At 42.9% G+C, this 21,760-nt stretch overlaps 1 protein-coding gene across 8 annotated transcripts in view; it reads right to left on the bottom strand.

Annotated features, from left to right (window-relative positions):
- LOC109039198 (uncharacterized) overlaps nucleotides 1-21,760 on the bottom strand; it is a 223,966-nt gene that overhangs the window by 54,895 nt on the left and 147,311 nt on the right. For 7 of the 8 annotated variants that reach the window (XM_072297305.1, XM_072297306.1, XM_072297308.1 and 4 more), the window contains 2 exons: nucleotides 8,260-8,400; nucleotides 913-1,131 (listed from right to left, as the gene is read on the bottom strand). In XM_072297305.1, coding sequence (XP_072153406.1) covers nucleotides 913-1,131; nucleotides 8,260-8,400 — 360 coding nt within the window. The remainder of the gene's footprint in view (nucleotides 1-912; nucleotides 1,132-8,259; nucleotides 8,401-21,760) is intronic. The other variant, XM_072297312.1, reaches the window with a different exon arrangement.

Here is a 21,760-nt window from a genome sequence, read left to right as displayed (position 1 = left end):
TCGGAAGAGACGGGGCTTCTTGAGCAAGTCAATGGTGCATTTAAAAATGCACTGAACATAAGACAACTCTGCGAAGGACTTGTTTTGAGGAGGAAGGCTATGTTTTCTGGGAAATAAATAGAGTGCACCGCGAAGTCGCCCCCATTCATTCCTGAGGGTTTCAGACAATCAGATGGCGAGACGGGAAAAAGGAGAAAGCATGGCCGAAGTGCTCAAGGTCATTTGCTGAAGAGCCCCATGCCGACCAAATACAAGGCAGGGCTCAGACGGCAGCCGCTAAGGATTTTGAGGAAAGGCTAGATTTTTCATACTTCACGCGGGGTGTGGGAATATGCCTCCCGGGGCTGAGGAAGATTTGATAAATGAGAGTCGGGTGTGAAAATCTTTTAATTTTTTTAGGTCGTTCTTTTGTCGACGCGGGCCTACGAGAGCGCGAAGCTCCCTTGGGGGGTTGGGCCGCGTAGCGGCCAGGGGGCATACTGCCGTGCAACGCAAAAACGCCGTAAACACCATTTTAAATATTTTGGAAACAATGTTTCATAGCAGAAAAACTTGTGTACCTTGGGACAATGTTTTTACAGAATTCTTTTGCAAATACTATCAAGAACTTAACCTAAAAATTGAGGTGCACGGGTTAAATAGTTTTTATTTTGTAAAGAGTTAAGTTCCAAAATACGCTGGAAAATATTGATGGATTTACGGCGTTTTTGCTTAGCACGGAAGCATAGCCCCCTAGTAGTCTTAGAAATTTAGTCTTTGAGAGAGATAAAATAATCGTGCGCCGCGAGGATACATGACACGATTCGAGGAAAATACAATTACAACTTTTTGCAGCTGCTAGCGACCACTAAATATTGCTATTTTGCATTTATAAATAAATGTTGATAAAATATAAAAATATTTTAAATTTACTTGATTTTTTTCTTCTTTAATTTTGTATATTTGACATCTAAGTGCTCTGCGTATTCGGCTTTTTCACCGATCAGTTCGGCATCTTCGGCTCTCATAATTGCCTGCTTGTACTTATTTCGCGAAAGAGCTGCTTTTTCTTGTTTCTTTTCTCGATTGGTCGATTTTGCTTTCCCTTTTCCTCGATGCTCCTTCAGTAGAGATAACTTGTGCGAACACGACCTAAGCAATAGAAATATGAAGAACACCAAAAGACGATTAAAAAATGGGAGACTTGGTAATCGGCCGTAGCGGTGATAAACAGAACAAAAATCGTTAACGTATAAGTACCTACAACTGTCTCTCCGTTTTCCGCTTTCTCTTTCCACGCCCTATCTTAACTAAAAAAGCCAAGAGGGCGTGGAGAGAGAAGAGAACAATTAAAATTGATTTACACATGGATATTTCTGAACACGGGATGCCAATAAAAATATTAAAACACATAAAACCCTAAGTTCCATAACCCTTACGAATTGATTATGCCCTCATCTCCAAGACTCGGAAAATTCACGTTTTCGAAGCACTAATTGGTAAGTTGAAACAAATAACGCTTCTTGGTCCAGTAAATCTGATTTTTCACCTGAGACAAATCAGCACAAAGTTTTCCTATGGTATATGGAGTCTTGAGTTAGGTACCCAATAAGACAGAAAAAAAGTTTACCCAAAAAATCCATCCGCAATGTGCTCCAGTCGCAGTTTTTCAAAATGGGAGCTTATCTTGAATGATAGAGGATGTAGATTTTCTTTCAATGAATCTATCATAGGGAAAAGTCTTTTTGTTAAAATGGATACAAATCGTGATTTCTTTAAAAAAATCCATAATGGTTGTTGCGACTGCTGGAGCGGATTTTTAACTAGGAGGCCATTGCCTACCTTGGTGGACGTATCCTTGTAGTAGTTTTGTTACAGGAGCAGGTACCCGAGTGTTTTGGATAAGTGTATTTTCACAATTCCTCAGTACTGAGGTGTCTTTCAGATTAAATTCCATAGGGTAGGTGGGGGCAAGAGTACACACGGGATAAAAGTATGCACCGCACTTGTTTCGCGCGCTTTGTTTGAATTTTTGATGGCACCGGTTGTTGGTTGTTGGCAACATTGAGTTTCACCTGTTGACGAAGTTTTGTGCGAAGCGGATGTCAATAGACGGAATTATGAGGCAAATTCACTTTTCATGCGAAAAAGATCGATTTTTTAAGTAGGTACTTGTACTGTCTGTTGTGAGTAGAATAGTTGATGGAAAAAATCGGACGGGCACCATATCAAAGTGTTATAGTTCTGGCTTCGTTTTCACACCTTGGGCCGTGGGCCCAAAGTTTCAGTTCATGTTTTCCAATGTTTACAAATGATGGGGCAAGAGTACGCAGTCAGAATGGGGCAAAAGTATATACGCGTCCAAAAGTGGTGCGTAGTTAGGGGGGGGGGGGGGGTTGGCGTACATGAACTTCAACATAGAAGATGTAGGCAACTTACAATTAGTTTCTAAATAAATTTGTATGTGCCTTTGTTTAATTTGGGCGATTAAACTTTGTTCTTTTCCTGTTTAAAAACAAATTGACTTCGAGAATTATTTGGGAGCTTGTGAAGACTGAATTTTTTTTTTTTTTTTTTTTTTTTTTTTTTTTTTTTTTTTTCACAATAAAAGTTGTTGGGCACTACTAGAACCCTTTGAGACCAGTTTCAGGTGTTTTCCGGGATGTAACAGCAATTTGGAGACCATGAGATGTTTTTAAACAAAAATTAACCTGCGTACTTTTGCTCCATTAAATGGGGCAAACGTACGCATTTTAAAATTTTATTTAAAAAATTCGTCACAGCCATGGATTTGATTTCTAAATTCGAACAACGCAGGGCACTTGTGCGCGAGGGCTTGCAGTAGGTGCCTGACCACTTTTCCCGCCTTAAAAGTAGATTCGGTCCCGAAAATACAGGAAAAACTAAAAAACGCGTACTCTTACCCCCACCTACCCTACTGAATTCCACTTTTAGCCGCGTGCTTACAGAGAGGTCAGAGGTTAGATTGACGTTGAGATCCGCAATGCATCGATTCACTTAAAACGAGAGCGGGCCTTTCTCCTTCGAAGCTCATCAATCAACACTTAGGTAATCAGCCACCACTTTGAAGCTTCACTTTGAACGCGTGTTTAAACGTGTGTCCAGCCTTAAAGGGCATTTGGAGGACACAAAAATTACTTTTTTCCAAAATTTATTTAGCAGGCTTCAAAGAACAATTGGATGCGAGTTTCAATTCCAGAAATGAGGACTTGAGTCGATTTTTATTATGCTTAAAAAGTGTGATTGAATCTACAGCAGTGGCGTGAATGAAGGCCGCAACGCGGAGGAGCCCATGGCTCTAAAGTAAAGACATTGACTCACGTAGACCGTGCATCCTGTGTTACGAAAGGCGAGGCAACTTTTAAAAATTCGCATGTGATGAGTGGTGGCACAAACCCGCAGCGATGAGTTCGTGTGTCCCAGTTGCGCACATCCGCGCATGCGCAGTAGCGGCTCCTGGCGGCTCCAGTGAATTTTTGTCGGATTGTGAGGCTTTTTCCTCGGTTAATAATTAGTTCGGAAAAATGAAACAATGCTAATCGGGTGTAAAATTATATGTTTTTATAACTTTTCTTCTTAGGAATTTTGTCTGAAAATGGACTCTAAACGAGATATTCGTGAAAAACCGAGCGCGGGCATGAATTCTCCATTGCCTCTTCGAATGCTTGGGACACACGCTCTCCCCCCTTCCCCGCCCGCAAATCATGGGGCTCCGAGAGACTTGCCTCGCTCCGCCAGTACTAAACCGAGCCGAACGCACGGTCTACGTGATTCAATGTCTTTGCTCTAAAGGGCCCAGTTGCCTCCTGAAAATGGAACCACGTCATCGTGCCTGGGGGGGAGGGGGGGGGGGCGTTGAGGTTGGGCTAGAGATAAGGTTTGCGAGCGGGCCCGCGCTTGGTGAGTTATACCTCCAGAAGCAGCGATCGCGATAAATTGCGATTTAATCGGAAAATGTATCGCGATTTTCTGGACGTCGATTTATTGCAATATTATCGGATTAAAAATCGCGAGAAATTGCGATTTCATCGAACGAGATTTTGTAGAGATAAAATTGAAATTTCTCATCAACGCCGGTTTGGACGGTGGGAGGTACGCCCACACTGAGAAAAAATTTTCGGCGTTTTTACCAAGGTCCGTTGGTAACTTTACCATCTCACTTTTTTTTACCAATTATTGGTAACGTTACCAAGGGAGACTGGTACGCTTACCTAAGAACCGGTATTTTTACTGGTTTTTTTTCAGGTAGGAATATGTACAATTTTTATTGGTAATCAATTTCCGGTAACTGTACCATTTTATCTCAGTAATTCTACGAAAGTCAATTAAAAACGTTGGCGTTTTTACCAAGGTCCATCGGTAACTTTGACATCTCACTATTATTGGTAATTTTACCGAGACAGAATCATGAGATTACCTGATAGAACCTTATTTTACCAACCGTAATTAAAGGTATGAAATAAAATACAGAAGAGGGAAAATTGAAAAAAAAAAATCCAATGAAAACTCGGTGTCAGTCAACGCAATGACAAAAGTTGTAAGGTTGCGAAGCGCCGATCCATGTATAAGAAGCTTCAATTCGCACTCGTAAGTCATACAGCGGCCATAGCCTAGTATTTTAGTCTCAAACAAATTTCTTATGTGACTTGCAGATTCTTCATGTTTTTCTCTTTTATGGTATGAGATCTTGCACGTGTCACAATATTCTTGATTCTCGTCGTTGTATTCATCGACAGGTGATAAGGTGTCCTTCATGGTGGACATCTTTTCAATGTGTTCGGGAGATTGCTCATGATTCTCTCCCTCCGCATAAAACTCATCAAAAAGATCACAATGGATGAGCGCGTTGTGCTCCTTTTCAATATGCGTTTCATCGTTGATACCCTCCTCCTTCTTAATTTGTTCCGCAGTCTTCGTGCTTTTCACCTTGTTTATAAAATTCATCACAGCATTCAAATTGGGTGAGAGTTTCAACAATCTGTTGTGCTTGTTCTTGGGCAGCCATGATAAAGATACTACTTTGAGCTCTAAGTTTTCCGAGCCGATAACAAAAGGAATTTACACTATCTTTACGTTGTAAGATTCTGATCACTGAAAATATTTCAGAGCGAACAAGTGAATACTATTATAAGCTCGAGGGTCTCTGATTTCGTCAGAACAGAAAATCAACACTATTTTCTCATTTGTAAGATTCTTTTCGTTGAAAAGATTTCAGAGTGAACATGTGAATACTATTTTAAGCTCGAGGGTTTCTAATATCATCAAAACTGAGACTGACGAGCTTTCTACTCGGAGGTAAATATATATAGTTTCCATACCGAGCGGAAAGAAACTGTAGACTCATAATTTACCTCAAAGTAAATACGGCATTTGTTAATCACCAAACTCAGTTTCACTCGGGCAAACTGTGTAGTCATAAGTCGTAACATAAATTACACTTTTATGTAGAGTTATAATTTACCTCAGAGTAAATATAGTAGTAGCTGCTAATCACCAGACTCGGTTACAGTCGGACAAACTGTGTAGTCATAATTTATAGTAGTAACATAAAACTACGCTTTCATGCAAGAGGGGGGAAAGTACTATCAATTCTAGTCAGGGAACGTATAAGTAGTGTCAAGGAAGTGTGATCGATCATTGCAAAACAAGAACTCGTCAAGTATGGACGCTCCAACCCTCAAATCGCAATCAATTCGAGCGATGAACACCTTGGACAAGGTTTATGAGTAGGGCTGTTCTATCGGTTGTCGGTAAGCTACCGAAACAGTTCCGTTAAGCAAAAGTCACGATAAGAGCGCTCTTGCCGATAGCGATCAGAGTTTTCGGAGCTGGCGAAAATAAGATGTTGCCATTTGTACATCTATTTTCCGCGCCGCCGCGCCAGGCAATCTGATAAACCTACACACAGGGCAACAATGCATTAAGTGCGAGCTCTCAAAACTCCGATAAGGCCGGCTGTTGTCGATATCATCGCCACTGTCGGTACTGCCGCCAGTTTCAATAAGAGACGATGTCGATAGTGTTCCGGCAAGAATTCGTTTGAACACCCCTATTTATGAGGCCCTCTCTTTCAAGATTATAGGAATACGAGCAGAGCTTTTGAACAAGATTGCCCGACTCCTTTTTCCTGACAAGTTCTTTCACCATCTTAAACTCAGCTCAATAGGCATTTCCGATCCCGTCGGGTGTTATGGGTTACTTGAGATAACGGAAAGATTTTGCCATCTCCTAGAACGTGTCGCAGACGAGCACGAAATAATGTACCTACTTCCTAAAGCAGGGGTACAAGGAAATAGACGAACGGGACTAGAAGATATGCAGACTCGAGAGTGCGATTAGCAAATCATTGTACATCAGAGAGAGGAGAGCGGCTCTCGGAAAAAGACCTCATCCTTCCACTCTCCAGAAGTCTGGGATGCTCTATGACCGTCGAAAACTTACAAAACTTGCTCCTCAAGAATAAGGAATCCTGGTCTCTCGTGACATGTTCTATTATAGTCATTCTGACAAGCAAAAGTGAATTCTTGAACAACTTAGAGCGCGCCAAAATCATTCAGAACGCTGTCTCTGTGCCCGATGTATGTGCAATGGGTGATACTGGGATGTAGGTATCAGCATGGATTATTTTAACTTGTGTAGCTTTCTTTTCTTTTTATGATTTTTCTATTTATCGTACCAAATTGTAGAATAATAAAAATCGTTGAGTCATCAAACTGAACATTGCAATATCCAATCCCGGTTGCTCATCCCAAAACATAAGATTCCGATACGCATCTCCAAGCGCACACTATACTAAAAATGGATACGCATCTCCAAGCGCAAACTACTAAGAATGGATATTCCCGGATCAGACCCTACTCTGCAGTCACTGATACCAGTCCTATCCTGGAGGATATGGTCTATGCGACTTAGGTACAAGTTGAATTTTCTCGAAAACAAAAACTCGTATCAAAATTCGGTCCGTACAGTTTTCCGATCTTCGATAGTGTAAAAGAATCGCATCGGTCCGTGGCGGATCGGAGGAGGGTAATTTTCCAAAAAAATTTTAATTTATCGAATCAGACCCTACTCTCCAGTCTCCGATATCAGACCCATACTGGAGGAGACGGTCTTTCGAAGCCGAAAATTTTTACAAGTCCGAAAATCCAAATTTTTGCACAATCTGACAACTTTGAATCGAAAAATTAACTAATTTCTTGCACCATCTGGCAACACTGTAAAACTAGATGTTGCAAAATTTCAATCATAATTAAATCATTTATTTAAGTGCTCCGTCCGGCAACGCTGTTGCATAACCTCCATCTGGAAGAATGCACCATTGCATAAACAGCAGATTGAAGGGGCTATATTATACCATTGCATAACCCGCATATGGAAGGGGCAACATACAATCCTCTCTCTTTTACAGCGTTGCCATATTGAATAATAATCACCATACAACAGTGTAATTTAATTCGTATTTTTCTGCACAATTTGGCTAAAAACTCTTGGCCTAAAGTCCTTGTTTTCAAACTACCAACTAAAAATTGACACGCATTTGAATGCAGAATTTTATCCTTTAAAAAATTGATACGTGTTGTTTTTTTTTCACTAGATGCACTGGAATCCAGGAAAATGGGCAAAATGCTGAAAAGGTCAAGGATCAATTTTTAGTTGCTTTCAGGCGGACGCCAATTTGTTTTCTGCAATTTTCAAATGTGTTCCGGAGGAAGGCTACTGGTAAACTTTTTTTAGAGACTTTAGACATGTCTTGGGGTGACTTAAAACAACAGAGAAGTTTGTGCTATTTTGTCCGAGGTTAGGCCCTTCAGATTTATTGGACTATCTAGCGATGTCTTTAGTTACAGATACGTGCTAAAATATGACTTACCTATTTCGCTGCTACAAATATCTGATTACCCCTCTGTTCCGCTAACCCCTCAGTTGCGCTAAATGCGATTCTATTCCCGATAAATTCTATCATTTAAAACGTTTAATTTGGAAATAGCTCCCTTTCATTTTCAAAATGCACTTCTCCATATATTGATATATAATGTAATAAAGCTTTAATTGATTGTGAGTAAATAGGGAGTACATCAACAGATTTTTCATCCAGAGAATTCAGGAAGTTCCGTTAAAATTGGAGCCCAAATTATCCTAGAGTTCTGCCATTTGCTGAAGTCTTGAACATGTGTGTGTAGAAACAACTTTTAGACCAATGAATTTCTTCCATTCTCAGTTTGATTTAGGAATGTTTTTCAATTTCGCTAACTCACCCACCTTAAGATTGCTGTGTCCGTACAAAGTATTGGTGAGCTCCACGCCAGAAGTCCAGCCTCTAAATCAGATCTACTCCAGAGCCTCTGTTGGAGAGAAACAGATCTATGAAAGCCCACGCGGATTTCAGGACTGAAATCAGATCTAAAGCAGGGACAGTTCGTAAATTTTAAGATTAGCCTAGAGCAATTGATATAACAGAGAAGAATAGTTTTAGCATGTATTATCTTCAACAAAATCTACATTTTATGAATTTGGTCCCCTGACACTTTCAAGTCAGCGAAACAGCAATAAAAAAACCCTCACCATGGCAAGTCCAGGCAATCTATAATTTTACCTGGACAATTTTCCGAAAAATTTTCTGGCATGCGTTTCATGTGTGTTTTTTAGCACTGAATTCAAATCTAAACTTTAGTACCTTGGATTTTTCCGCTACAGATGTCATCTTAAAAAACGTTGTAAAATCTCATTTTATATAAAAAAAACGTTAATAACTCGTCCCCTGAGCGTCAGACGGCAAAACGATTGATTTGTAAAATGGAAGGAAGTTAAATTTTGATTAAAAAACTTGTATCAAAGTTTTGATTAAATGTGCATATCGAATGCACATTGTTTGTATGTGTATTAGCGAATGCTAGAGCGCGCTAAAAATGGCGGGAACTTTGAAAAAATCGCAATTTCTTGCGGTTTTCTTAAAAATCTTTTTTCGAAGTAGACGAAAAATGCAACCAGAATCACTGTTAAGTTCTGGCGCAGTGATCGTTTCAACAGAGGGTAGGAACGCCGGAGACTCGCACGGCCGAAATCGGTGGCAACGCTGCATCACAGTTCTACCTTATGAGGACCGTTACATGGCCTCCATAACGTTTATTCTTCCTTTAAGCCATTTCATATCATTTATAATTAACATAAACTTTGAAGGATTTCACCTTTTCACCTACTATAACCTTCCGGAATGGTAATTTTCGACCCAAAAATCGTCGATTTTGATCGTACCCACCATAAAATTAGGTTAGAACAATGGACACCACCACATGTCGGTTTCGTCACGTTACATTTCCATGTCTCGAAGATAGATAATTGGGTCAAAATCGATAGCTCGAGGTCGAAATCGATAGATGGAAGATCGAAATCGATAGATTAAAGATCGGTTAATCGATTGTGCTCATTTCGATTTTTCAGCCCTACTGTTAATATGAGTAGAGGAAAAGTAGCGGTTTATGCACACCCATCAGTGCGGCCAATGTTCCCTTTCAATGCCTCATCTATTTCCGTCCAACATTATGCTGGGATCAATCCTATGAGCTGACCCGTCTCCTCACCCTCCCCTTCCCCCACCTCTGGTTCCATCAGATACTGGACAAATAGGAGAGGGGTTTTATGTTGTTTTCTTCTAAATAATGTTTATCGATGTGTCGTTTCAGTATTAATGTGATTATTCGCGGGAAGAGACCGGCGACGATACTGGAGTATTTCAAGTATGAGATTCGATGAGTCGTTTCAAAATTTCACCTGTATTTTCCAGCCAAGCCTTGATTTCGCCGTCCGGAGGACCTTCCATGCCGGGCTTCCGATGTGTTTAACCTGAAAGACGGTTGCATAGCGGCTGTTTTTGGGATTCCGGCTACTCCTCGCACAGCGGCGCTTTACGGGTCGTTCCTGTATATTAATGTGTCTTATGGGAGATCCGTACTTACCTACGTTGGAATTTCTTACATCTTTAGCTGATTGTACCCCTTACCTCCTCGAGCAAGTCCATATTCAAACCGTTCCTCTTTTTACCACTGAAATCAGCCGAATGAAACTCACAACGCTTTCCGCGTCGCCGTCCCAAACTGGAGCGACTATCGCGTCATTCAAACTTGAGCTCGCTGAACTTCCACCTACAACGGGCCTCTCTCTGACGCCAGAATTTTTGGACGATGAACCATCTGGCGCCAGCGCGCGGGAGTGACCGGAGGCTCCTATCAGGGGCCCTGAGGTGTGTGCGCGACCCATCCCAACACCTGGACCATGATTCATCGGGGGCCTCCTCGAGGCGGGTACGCGGCCCGCTACCACGGTACCCGTGTTTGCGGTGTTGCCTGACTGTGACGAAATGCCCCCCATCACCTTCACCTCCTCCCCATCACTCCCTTCCTCTTTCCCCCCACCCCTTCCCCTTACCACCTCCTCCCCTCCCCCTCTCCCCCTTCCCAATCCGACTGCATCCAAAAAACGACATCACAACAAATAAAAGTGTGACGCATCGATACCCATCGGTTGGGATCGGTCATATCAATGGGCTCCGGCGTATTTGACCGGAAACGGGGCTTTCACCCTTCCCTGTCCCCATGGTCCTGCTCTTCGGTCCCCCACGATTCTCTTACCGCATGGGTCTCTCATCGTCGTCCAGCAGGAACTCTTACTCCTTGGGGAGGTGTATCCAACCATAAATGTGGCTCTCCTGCATCCCGTACCCCCTCCCCCCCTGCTCTTGCTCACTCTGGTCTCTACGGTCCTGGTCCTGCTCTCCTTGGTCCGCATTTTCCTGCTGCTGCGAGGGCTTTTCATTCTATTTCTTTTTGTCAAGAGAAATTATTTGTTCGATAGATATAACAAGAGATTTTACAAAGATGAATGATAAGCTGAAGTACTTAGTGTTAATAGGTAAAAGTATCGTAAGTAATATACAAGGTGTCTCACGAAAAAGGAGCTACCTTGAATATCTGCCGAACGAATCGGAATCTCGAAAAACGGTAAAAGACGTGTTCGTCTATATCGAGAGGGACATCTTTTGGCGTATTTGGCATTTTCCCAAACCGCGGGAGGGGCGCGGGGCGGGGGGGTGCCCCACCCGTAAGTCGAACTTTTCAAACGGCACTCCTACTTCTTTATTTCAGAAATCAATTCTACGCAAAAAAACAAGCCACCCTGTCCAAACCGAATGTAAATCGGACAATTTTTTAGTGATTGACAGAGGTAGAAACATTTTTTTCATGCTCTTTTCAAAAGTTTCCCACGCCCAATGGAATTGCTGTATCACACCAAACTCTCCGCCAAAAAATTCTTAAACATTGCACTTTCAATAAAAAAATAAGGAAAATCTGCTGCACTCGAAATCTGGAGCACGCGGAGCTCTTCTAGGCGACATTAAAATTCGTTTTACCAAACATTTCCGAGGGGCACTCATAAGGGAGGGAGTAGTAAGTTTTAGTAAGGAATTGTTATTCTTTTTTCTGAAGCATAAGAAACCGTGTCCATGAAGAAGCAGTTAAGTAGAAAAATAACGCACCGCGGAAAAATAGTGTCCTCAGAAGTATCAAGGTCCGGCTTGGGGGACCCTCCCCCCCCCCCCCCAAAAAAAAAAGGTAATCCCTTTATTTTTCTACTTTCTTATGTCTCTGTTACGAGATTAACTAAATTAATTGTAACCAATTCCGCGTCTCTCTTTTTTTTCTTTTTGTTTACAGCTGTTTTAATCATATTTCAATGTTGACGGGACGTTATTCGAGAATCTTTATACAGATACTAGCCGTTCTGGGCTCGCTTCGCGCGCCCGTCACGCCTTGCCGGGGGCTACGCCCCCTGGACCCCCGGTCAGTCGCTAAAGCCGATTTTGTAGTAGTAGCAAATTTTTTATCACTATATTTTGAAGATTTCATAGAAAACATTATGAAATTCTCACTCCACAATTAACTTGTAGAATAATAATGGCAGGGCAAGAAATAGACTATATCTTAAAATGGACGGTTCCCACTTAGTAAAAACAGCCAACACCACGTTAAGGTGAGGAACCATCGTTAACCACTTTTTTTTTCTCTCTCTTTTAAGCGCTCAGCCGATAGGCGGCGCTTTTTGATTTCGACCTGCCACTAGAGCTCTAGTATACTAGTGCGCTCAAGCGATCAAATGGCGCACCAACTCATCGATGCACGAAACGCCATTTTTACTTCTTTTTTTTTTGATTACCTCATTATGCCTCTGTGAATACGATTAAATGCAAATTAGCGTAAGAAATAAATAACAGTCCTAAAACTCTCTTTGCTATGCGGTTTATAGGTATCCTATAATTACTTCTGAAAGTTCAAGATTCGCGTTCTGTTTTCCGAAAACTTTTCCACCGGTGATAACCTTATTCGGAGACCTTAGTAGAATTCGCCTACATCTAGGTTATGTGTCATTGACCTAGGTACTGGAGAGTATTGCCATCCTTTTGCCCTTCTCTGATTGGTTCATGAGTTTTGGCGTCTTTGGCCCTCTTCTGGCTTAATAAGATCATTATTCATTTTCTGTAGGTACATAGCCGCGATTCAGATTCAGATGACACTACTCTCCCGTATTTGCTTCTCGCGTCTCGCTTGCTTACTCCTTTGTGTTTTCATATTTCGTCCATCTCCCTCCATCCATAATTAATTCCATAATCCATCCGCCTCGTTTAAGATTGTGTTGTGAAATTTAAGATTGTGAAATTGTCTGAAATTTGAAGCATAATATTTTGGAATTATTCAACGTATGTCGTGTCTTGTCTTCAGACTCGTTCTGCCCACCTCGTGAAGTTTGTGAAAGTTTCTGAAGTATAATGCTGTGAAATTATTTGACCAATTATCATGCTACCTCAGAGACTGTTTTAGTGTTTTTGGGTTAATTAAAGTATGTCAGGTAGGAGATCTGCCATTTGCGATGCATACAAAATGCTTCATTATACTAGTGTACCTCAGTTGTTCTCAAGCACCAATTACAACACGGTTTCCATTTTTATGCTGAATAGCATAGATAAACGACTGGAGCATTTTGCGCAGCTCAAGCGCAGGGATTCGTACCGTCGTAATTGTCACCACCTCATCGCTGCAAATTATGAAAAGGACCGCTCGAGTGTATCCTTGTTCATAGAATATCTGTTATTCTCAAAGCGATGTCGTCATCACATCCCTGTCAGTTCACAACTTCTAATTATTGAGTTTAACTAGGTGTCAAAAAATCTGAGATATCTGAAGTAGCAGAAAATTGTGTACTTTCAAAGTCTAAGATTTTTTGCGGCACCGACAGTTTCATAAATCTTCCTTATAACACTCTACTCTGAAACCGCTACATTCTACCTCTCACATTGCTCCATAACAAAGGTATGTGTTAGCATCTTATTTGTACTAAAAATTCTAGGTTTCATGACTCATTTACTCATTCACTCTCTGGTGAATTTGGTTCCGTCAGATTCATTGCAAGACACCTTGTGTGTTATCTCCGCAGACCTAACACAGGCATTTGAACGCTCAATGAGAGCAAAATTTCAACTGGCCTGTTGTCTACTTTTCAGTAAAGAGGGTAAATAACCTTCCTTAAGGATTCGCTTTGAGACGATAAAACAAGGTTTCTCCATTACTTACCGTAAGACGATAATAAGTGTTCCACCAGACTATGTAGGAGATGAGGTTGAAAGTTACATCACCTCCATGGGTGAGGAAGTTTTCTTACCTACAACCTGATTTTATGACTTACAATAACAAAAGATACTGCTTTCGCCTGGCATTTTTTCATGCGTCGCATCGTCTAATAAACGGGGACTTACATTTACTTGATTCCATGAATAGGTAAAATGGCTCAGAGAGAATTTCGTCGAATGATCACTACGGCCATCTCTCATCCAGTTGGAGAACTTTTACTTACCTTTGATTAAAAAATTCATGAACCATAGAGTTTTTGGAAATTGAGTACACAATATTATTGTGAAAGATTTTTGAGGTTGAGTCTTTGTTTACATTCTCAAAGTATCAAAAGTTCTACAGTTTCATCGTGTTTCCTCCTAACTTTATCAGCTTATGAGCAATGGCTCCTAATTTACTCAACTCCTCAGCAGGCTAAAACTCTATACCTCTACAGATACATATGAGAATCATGCGTTTCAACGAAACCTACGAGTCCTGCTTATCATCACTCAGGAACCACCGATCTTTTCTGTAGGTGTCATGGACCATTCATGACAAATACTGTTGCAACCACCCTTATCCTAGGTACATATCTATGCATAGTAATTCTAGTGATCAGCTCCAAACTCACAATGTAATTTCTGTAAAATACAGTTGGACGGTGGAATTACCAGACCCCGTATCTCGGTTTACGACGTTGTAGACTTCCTTTCATACTTTCTTCTTTACACGGAAAACCAACCAACATCAATTTATAAAAACTTCTGCAATTTTTCTTCTCTGCGCAAAGAAAACTCTGTGAAAACCAAGGAGGAAAAATGATTTGTTCTCTGTCAAAAGAATAAAATGGGAGCGGAGATTTTTAAGCACCGCAAACGAGATACATGGTCTGCTAGTTTCACTGTTGACTTGTTACGATATACCTATACCTACAATATCCCTACAGATTACATTGAAGATATTACTGTCCCTGTAACAGTGACTGATTCGAATGTTATCACAGTAGAGGGATTCAGATATTTGGGCCAGCATGGTTTATTAATTACACAGAACGTAAGTTACCTTTATAAATTAAGGCGTAGAGGCAACTTCTGCCTTTGGTTGGCCAGAAATTTCTGTAAACGCATTTGAATTCCTAAAATGTATGAGAAATTCCGAATCTACTAAATGAAAGCAAGGATTTCAGGAGAACATGATTAACAATTTGCTGTCAGAAGGAAAACTGCGGAAGGAAAGTGGAAAAGATTTTTCACTAAGGCTGAACATAATATGAGGAGGAAAAAATGAATGTAATTTCCGTTTACCCTGGTTATAATTCTGGTATTGTAAGAATTCTCTTTCTCTATATACGTAATTACGTATTAGATTATTGTATTGTATGAAATCCTGTTATCACGAAGACAGAGTATCACAGAGCATAAACAATAAACATAGGAAAGGTTGTGTCTGATCATGAGTCATTAGAAGGTTTTAGCGTAGTGTGCTGCAACCTAGCGGACACATGGTGCCTTCGATTCGCGAAAAGTTACCTTCAGTACTCACAATCAGTTGCAGTTGATTGATTTCGTTTATTGTCTCATCATTTACCTATTAATATTTATATTTCGTTCATTTATTTACCTATAATATTTTTTACGTGTCCAATTAGGGCATCATTAAAACAATTAATTTGGCCTCGTTAAGTGATACGTTCATCTTTGATACATTTTCTTCAAATGATCTAGAAAAGTTATTTTTTTGGAGCCGTAATAGTTTTCTCTGTTTTTATGAGAAATCGAGGACTTTTTATGTAGGTATTAATATTTCGGTACTTAAGTAATGGATCATTATTTTTCTTATGGATCTTGGATTTTTTTTTCGGGGGGGGGGGGGAGGAAGCACAATTTTAGATGTTTTAATTATTGCAAATTTTAACATACTCAGTTAATAGGTAGTAAATTAAATCTGGGACTCATTAAAATTGCGCTCACCGCTGAGCGCTTCTCTAATACCCACGTATTAGAGCTTTCCCGCTTGTTTTTTTCTTTACTTTTCTGAAAAAAATTTACTGAAATTTTAGTTGCGTCCCCTAAAAGGAAACACGGAGAAAAAAAATTTGTGCATGGAACCCAAAGCTGAGATCATATGGATCTCTGAAGTTTTCGGATCATGCATCCGAAAAGTTAAGGTCCATCTGCCGAAGTTCGGGTCAGACAATTGAAGTAGTTCGGTATATACCGAAGGTTTCAGGTCACTCATCTGAAGTACTCGGTACATACCGAAGTGCTTCAGATTTCTGACTCAGAGATTTAGGAAAAACACAGCAGAGAACCAAGGAAATCACAGTAGAACAGAGAAAAAAATACAGTCGAATAAATAAAGAAAACCATTATCGAAGAAATTCTAATTATTAAAAAGTAATTAGCTGGCGTAATCAATGCGTAGCTGCATAGGAGCATGAGCGAGATTCATCATCAACTGACCGCTGGCCGCATAGGTACCTGGGTGGGCGAGCGACAATACGTAAGCGGTGGCATATGGTTCGATTGACAGAGGAGTGGGGAACGGTCAGACGTAGGGGAAAGGTTCAGGCTGAACCGTTCAGCACAGCGCAGCGTCAGTCACCGGGTGGGGAAGAGAGTCCGGGAGGGGACACTTCCCCTCGAGTGAAATAGAAAAAGGCAGAATCGCTGAAAGTCTGAATCCTTCGAAGTTTATATTAATGATGACGGCACGGCACGGCACGGCACGGCACGGCACGGCACGGCACGGCACGGCACGGCACGGCACGGCACGGCACGGCACGGCACGGCACGGCAAGGTACAGCACGGCACGGCACGGTACAGCACGGCACGGCACGGCACGGTACAGCACGCCGCACGCCGCACGGCACGGCACGGCACGTCGCACGGCGATGCACGGCACAGCACGGCAAGGCACCGCAAGGCACGGCAAGGCACAGCACGAAACGGCACAGCACGGCACGTGAATCTTGTAACAGAGACATAAGAAAGTAGAAAAACAAATGGATTACCTTTTTTTTTTGGGGGGGGGGGGTCCCCCAAGCCGGACTTTGATACTTGTGAGGACACTATTTTTCCGCGGTGCGTTGTTTTCCTACGCAAAACGCTTTCTGTTTTTCTGCTTCTTCATGGCACGGTTTCTTCGGCTTCAGAAAAAATATTAATAGTTCTTTTCTAAAACTTACTACTCCCTCCCTATGAGTGCCCCTCGGAAATGTTCATTAAAACGAATTTAAATGTCGCCAAGAAGGGCTCCGCGTGCTCCAGATTTCGAGTGCAGCAGATTGTTCTGTCGAACGACTTTCGAAGTTCGACTTACGGGTGGGGCATCCCCCGCCCCGCGCCCCTCCCGCGGTTAAGGAAAATGCCAAATACGCCAAAATATGTCCCCCTCGATATATAGGAACACGTCTTTTACCGTTTTTCGAAATTCCGACGCGTTCGGCAGATATTCAAGGGGGCTTCTTTTTCGTGAGACACTCTGTATAATAGTATAGTCTAGTATTTAATGTAGTATAATAAATGATTATACATACATAGTTATTCATAAGTACAAATAGTTAATTAAATGAGTAGAAGAGTAAAGTAGTCAAGAGTTAACTTCCCGAGACACGCCGGAATTACCACAAGGTATATCTTCGGCTGAAGGGGGGGGGGGGGCTGGGGGTTGGTGAGAGGTGGACTTTGATAAAGGGGGGATTCGGGTATGAGGATTTCTTTGACGTATTTTTGGATTTCATTCCAGTTAGATTTGTTATTAAGTACGATTGTTTGAAAATTATCAGAGGTTAGAGTGGAATCCAGTTCTGTCTCTAGTGTAATTTTTTTGCTAATGAAGCGAAAGCACGAGAAAAAAAGTGTATTCCGGCGTGTCTCGGTCAGTTACGTAAAATATACACATGTCAGAACTTGTCTTTTTGAATCTAAAGAGGTAAGTACCAAAGACGCCATGGCCCGTAAAGAGCTGCGTCAGGTTAAAGTCCGGGTATCCATGCTTCCTCTTAAGCCAAGATTCTGGGTCTGAGATCAGCCGCTTGTACCAGGAGTCTCCCGGATTTTCCCTCCAACGATCGCACCATTCGTCAATTATATCCTCGTGTGCGGGGGCTTTTCGTCGCCGACGAGCGGGAACCCTGGTCAAATGAGATGGCGCTTGTGGTATTGGGGTAATCTCTGAAGCGAGGTCAGCTGACCGGGAACGCGGCCCGTGACCACAGTGTCCGTGTGTATGGTGTTGCTTACTCTACGACGGAAGGAAAATTTTACTATTCGTTCTTGAGGAGGCGTATCCGACCGGAAACATGGCTTTCCTTCTTCCCGGTCCCCCACGGTCCTGCTTTCCATACTCCACGATCCTGGTCCTCCTCCCCGGGTTCTACGTTCCTGCTCCCCGTTCCTCAAGGTCCTAGTCCTGCTCGCCGGTCCTTACGATCCTGCTCCTCGTAGCCCACGGTCCTATTCAATGGTATCCCGCGGTCCTGCCCTCCCCCCCCCCCATGGTCCGTACGATCCTACTCCTGAGCCCCATGGTCCTCCTCAACCTGGTCTCTAAGGTCCTCCTCCCCGATCCTCAAGGTCCTGGTTCTGATCCTCCGGTCCCCCGCGGTCCTGCTGCCCGTTCCTCTAGGTCCTGGTCCTGCTCCCCGTTCTCGCGGTCCTGGTCCTGCTCTCCGGTCCCTACGATCATGCTCCCCATTCCCACAGTCCTGTTCCCTGGTATCCCGCGGTCCTGCTTCTTGGTCCCACGGTCCTGGTCCTGCTCCCCTTGGTATGCACGGTCCTGCTGCTCAGAGGACCTCTCGTTACCGACCAGCGGGAACCCCGGTCAGAAAGATGATGGTGGCGGTATGTATTGACTTCGGGTCACCTCTGAAACGAGGCCAGCTGACGAGTCCGTTACTTGTCACGCATCGCACCGACCGTCTTTGCTTACCCCCTCCATTTTCCAGACCCCTTCCAAAGAAGAATTAATGGTAAAATGAATAAATGGCGACATCGGTGAGATCGGTAGAGGCGACATATCATTTATTCTATAGAAAGTACAGACAGGATACGTTACAAAGCTTTGAGGAACCACAAGGGAGCGAATTATTCTTAAGAATAACGTAAAAATAAGACAGAACGAAGAATTTTACATCCAATAGGACCCATGGGATCTATAACAAACATTAAAACAAGATGGTGGAATATGGGTTCAAAAGTAAAACATTTGTAGTCTCCAAAATAGTTTATTGTGTTTCTCTTGCTTTATTAGATATGTTCAAAAGTTTTGTCATGCCGCAATCAGACGCTGAATTTGGCACCTGAATGTGGAAGTCAACAGTCATCGCCCAACGGCTGAAATTTAGCAAATTCGACTTATTTTCATCCAGATGTGTATCAAATCTACTCGAATAGTTCAGACAAATTTAAAATTGGTCCGATGGTAGCTGAGAATCGTTGCTGAATTTAGCGCGTCACGCGCAAAATTCAGGCATCGGGCCGATGACTTCCACATTCAAGCCACATTCAGCTCCCACATTCAGCGTGTGATTGCGGTGTCACGCTCTGAACTGCACAACTCGGATGGTCATACATACATCCGATTTCAGGGTAGATAATTTCTTGTACAGCCTCCTCCTCGTTGAAAATTCCTACAATTTCATTGCAGTATTCGGCTAAGGTTTGAATTTCCACCACCTTAAGCTTGAACGGAAAAACAATATCTTTGATTCGGTTGTCCTCAATGATCCATGTTGTGAATCTCCTCCCGATTGGGACGAATATATCCTCGAGAGTTTTGTTCGGAATACATCCATCGTCCTGTGGGTGCTCAAGTGATGTGGTGACCCTGAAAAGGGCCGTTTTAGATAGTAATGAGAGACAGGATAGATGTCGTCTGGAGCGAGCGAAGACTGGAGCAGCGTGGCCGGTGCGACTGGACTTGACTGACTTGAGGACTGAGCACGAGTGCCACAGTGGTCTGGGGGCGCTGCTCTTATACCCTCGGGGTGTGGTCGTGTCGGCCAATCACGGGCGAGCGCGGGATGCGCCGCACTGGAGAGGCGGTGATTGACCGCCACAGTACTCCCCTACGGCTAAGACGGAGTCTCTAGGAACTTGGTCAATTTTGGTATGAGCTCTGGGCATGTCTTGCTGGCTTCTTGGAGGGATCGGCTTTTCTTCTCCAAAGTGTTGTTCTGTTTTGATAGTCCGGCAACGGTGTAGTCTTCAGGGATATCCTGGCAGGGGCACGAAAGATGAGTACATGGTAGGGACGATTTTAATTTACAAGTACACAGAGAAGAGCAGGTGAGACATAGTTGACAAATTTTGGGGTGAGGGGTAGGATTGAAGTTATGGTGGTAGATGGGTGGGGCAAATGAAAATATTTCCGGAGGAACTAAGTGGAGTTGGGCTTTAGGGATGGTGAAGATGCGGGGATTGGGGGAATGGATTTGAGTGCCTGCGGTGGGGTGTAGGCCTTGCGATCGCTGAACTTGCCTTCTTGGTTTGGTCTTGAAGATTGCTATTTTCTGCTGGGCGCAAGCCATACCATATTGGGCCGTATAGTTCTTGGTAGTTTGAGCCCATCTGCTGCCTGGTTTCGTGTGTTTCTTTGTGTCGGAGGTGGATTGTTGGCTGGTTTTATGATGTGTTTCTTGGTCCAAAAAGTTATTATGTGGCAGCCGCTGAAACGCACGTCACTTCCTGGCCAACAGACCCAGGAGTAACGAGCAGATGTTAAAGGGGGCGAAACTCCACCAGTCAAGGTGTTAGGGGATAGGAGTCCTTGACAACTCCAAAACACTACGAATAGACTCAAGAAAGGAATAGTAAGGGCATTTGATTTTTAACTCTGCCAAACCTGGCCTGAGGATTTCCTTGACTCGCTCGGCTCCTGCCGCCAAACGGGTGCTTGACGCTCTATGCCTGACAGAGGATGGTAGAAGAAGCCGGATTAGAGGAACGGATATCAACACAGGATTAAATTTTGGGCCACTCAAAATTTATTCACAGTACACACTACACAAGAAAATTTAAACCCAACGCTAACACGATTTAGACAAAGTTAAATGAAGGCCAAGGTGGCTCTTCACAGGTGGAAATAACGTCCGATATTACCAGATTCGATAAAAAAAAACAAAAAGGACAAAAAAATAGGAACGGATATTAAACATAAGAAAAATTATAAAAACACGACACACCAAACACGACACACGAAGACAATTTAAAACGCGATCTCGCACAACGGTTGAGACGGAATTTTCACGCAACACGGGCCGGACTGGGCAATCGCCTCTTATACCTTCCTCTTGCGCTTAGAAAATCACGACTAACTTCAGAAGCGATGTTCAGACGCTACCCTGGGCCAGAGATGCCAGGGAAGCGTCGGTTCCCATGGGAAAGTACTGGGGAAAATTCTGAAGCAGCAAAATTTCAGACTCCAAACCACGCTTTCCAAGAATTGCCGGACGGACAGTGTCATGAGCCACAGCCAAATTCATCAGAGTCCCGCAAAATTCTCAGAGATTCACTCCGGAACAGTGCGGGCCCCTGACCGATTTGGCAGCTTCGCATGTCTGCCGGAAACCGATGGAATCGTGGCTGGGCAGTTTTCTCAAAACGCAAGAAAAATGCAAGACAAGCGGCTGGAACGCATCCGCCAGACAGGTCCCGTCGACGTCCCATCTCCCAGTTTCCTTCGCTTGCGTGAGAAAATGTTCGCGGCGCTGCTCGAGGTAAACTTTGAATCCCGGAGAAATTCAAAGCTTCTCCCGGGCCGCGCCGCGAAATGAGGGCTAAAGATTAGTGGGTCCAAAGGCAAAATGACCGTTTCACCGCCAGGAAAAAGTTGATGGTTCTTCATGTAAATATCTGTGTTGAATGAAGCCGGCTGTCAGATGGAATAGCTTGTCGACTGTCGCCATGGCTTGTGGGTGAAGAACTGAATGCTGTGGCCAGATTGAGGGCTTTTTTATAGGTGAAGCTGGGGTGCTATTTTCCGCGGGAAAGCTGCTTGATTGATTTGGTTGAAGCTTTCTTTATTGTTTGACCAAGTCCGGGAAGCGGAAGTGCACTTTCCTCCCTGATCGAGTCCTGTATTCCGGAGCTTTGGT

This window comes from Bemisia tabaci, chromosome 2 (genome assembly GCF_918797505.1).
Source record: "Bemisia tabaci chromosome 2, PGI_BMITA_v3".
Lineage (NCBI taxonomy): Eukaryota > Metazoa > Arthropoda > Insecta > Hemiptera > Aleyrodidae > Bemisia > Bemisia tabaci.
The sequence above is the reverse complement of the archived record's forward strand: the minus strand, read 5'-3'. Positions and strand labels throughout refer to the sequence as shown.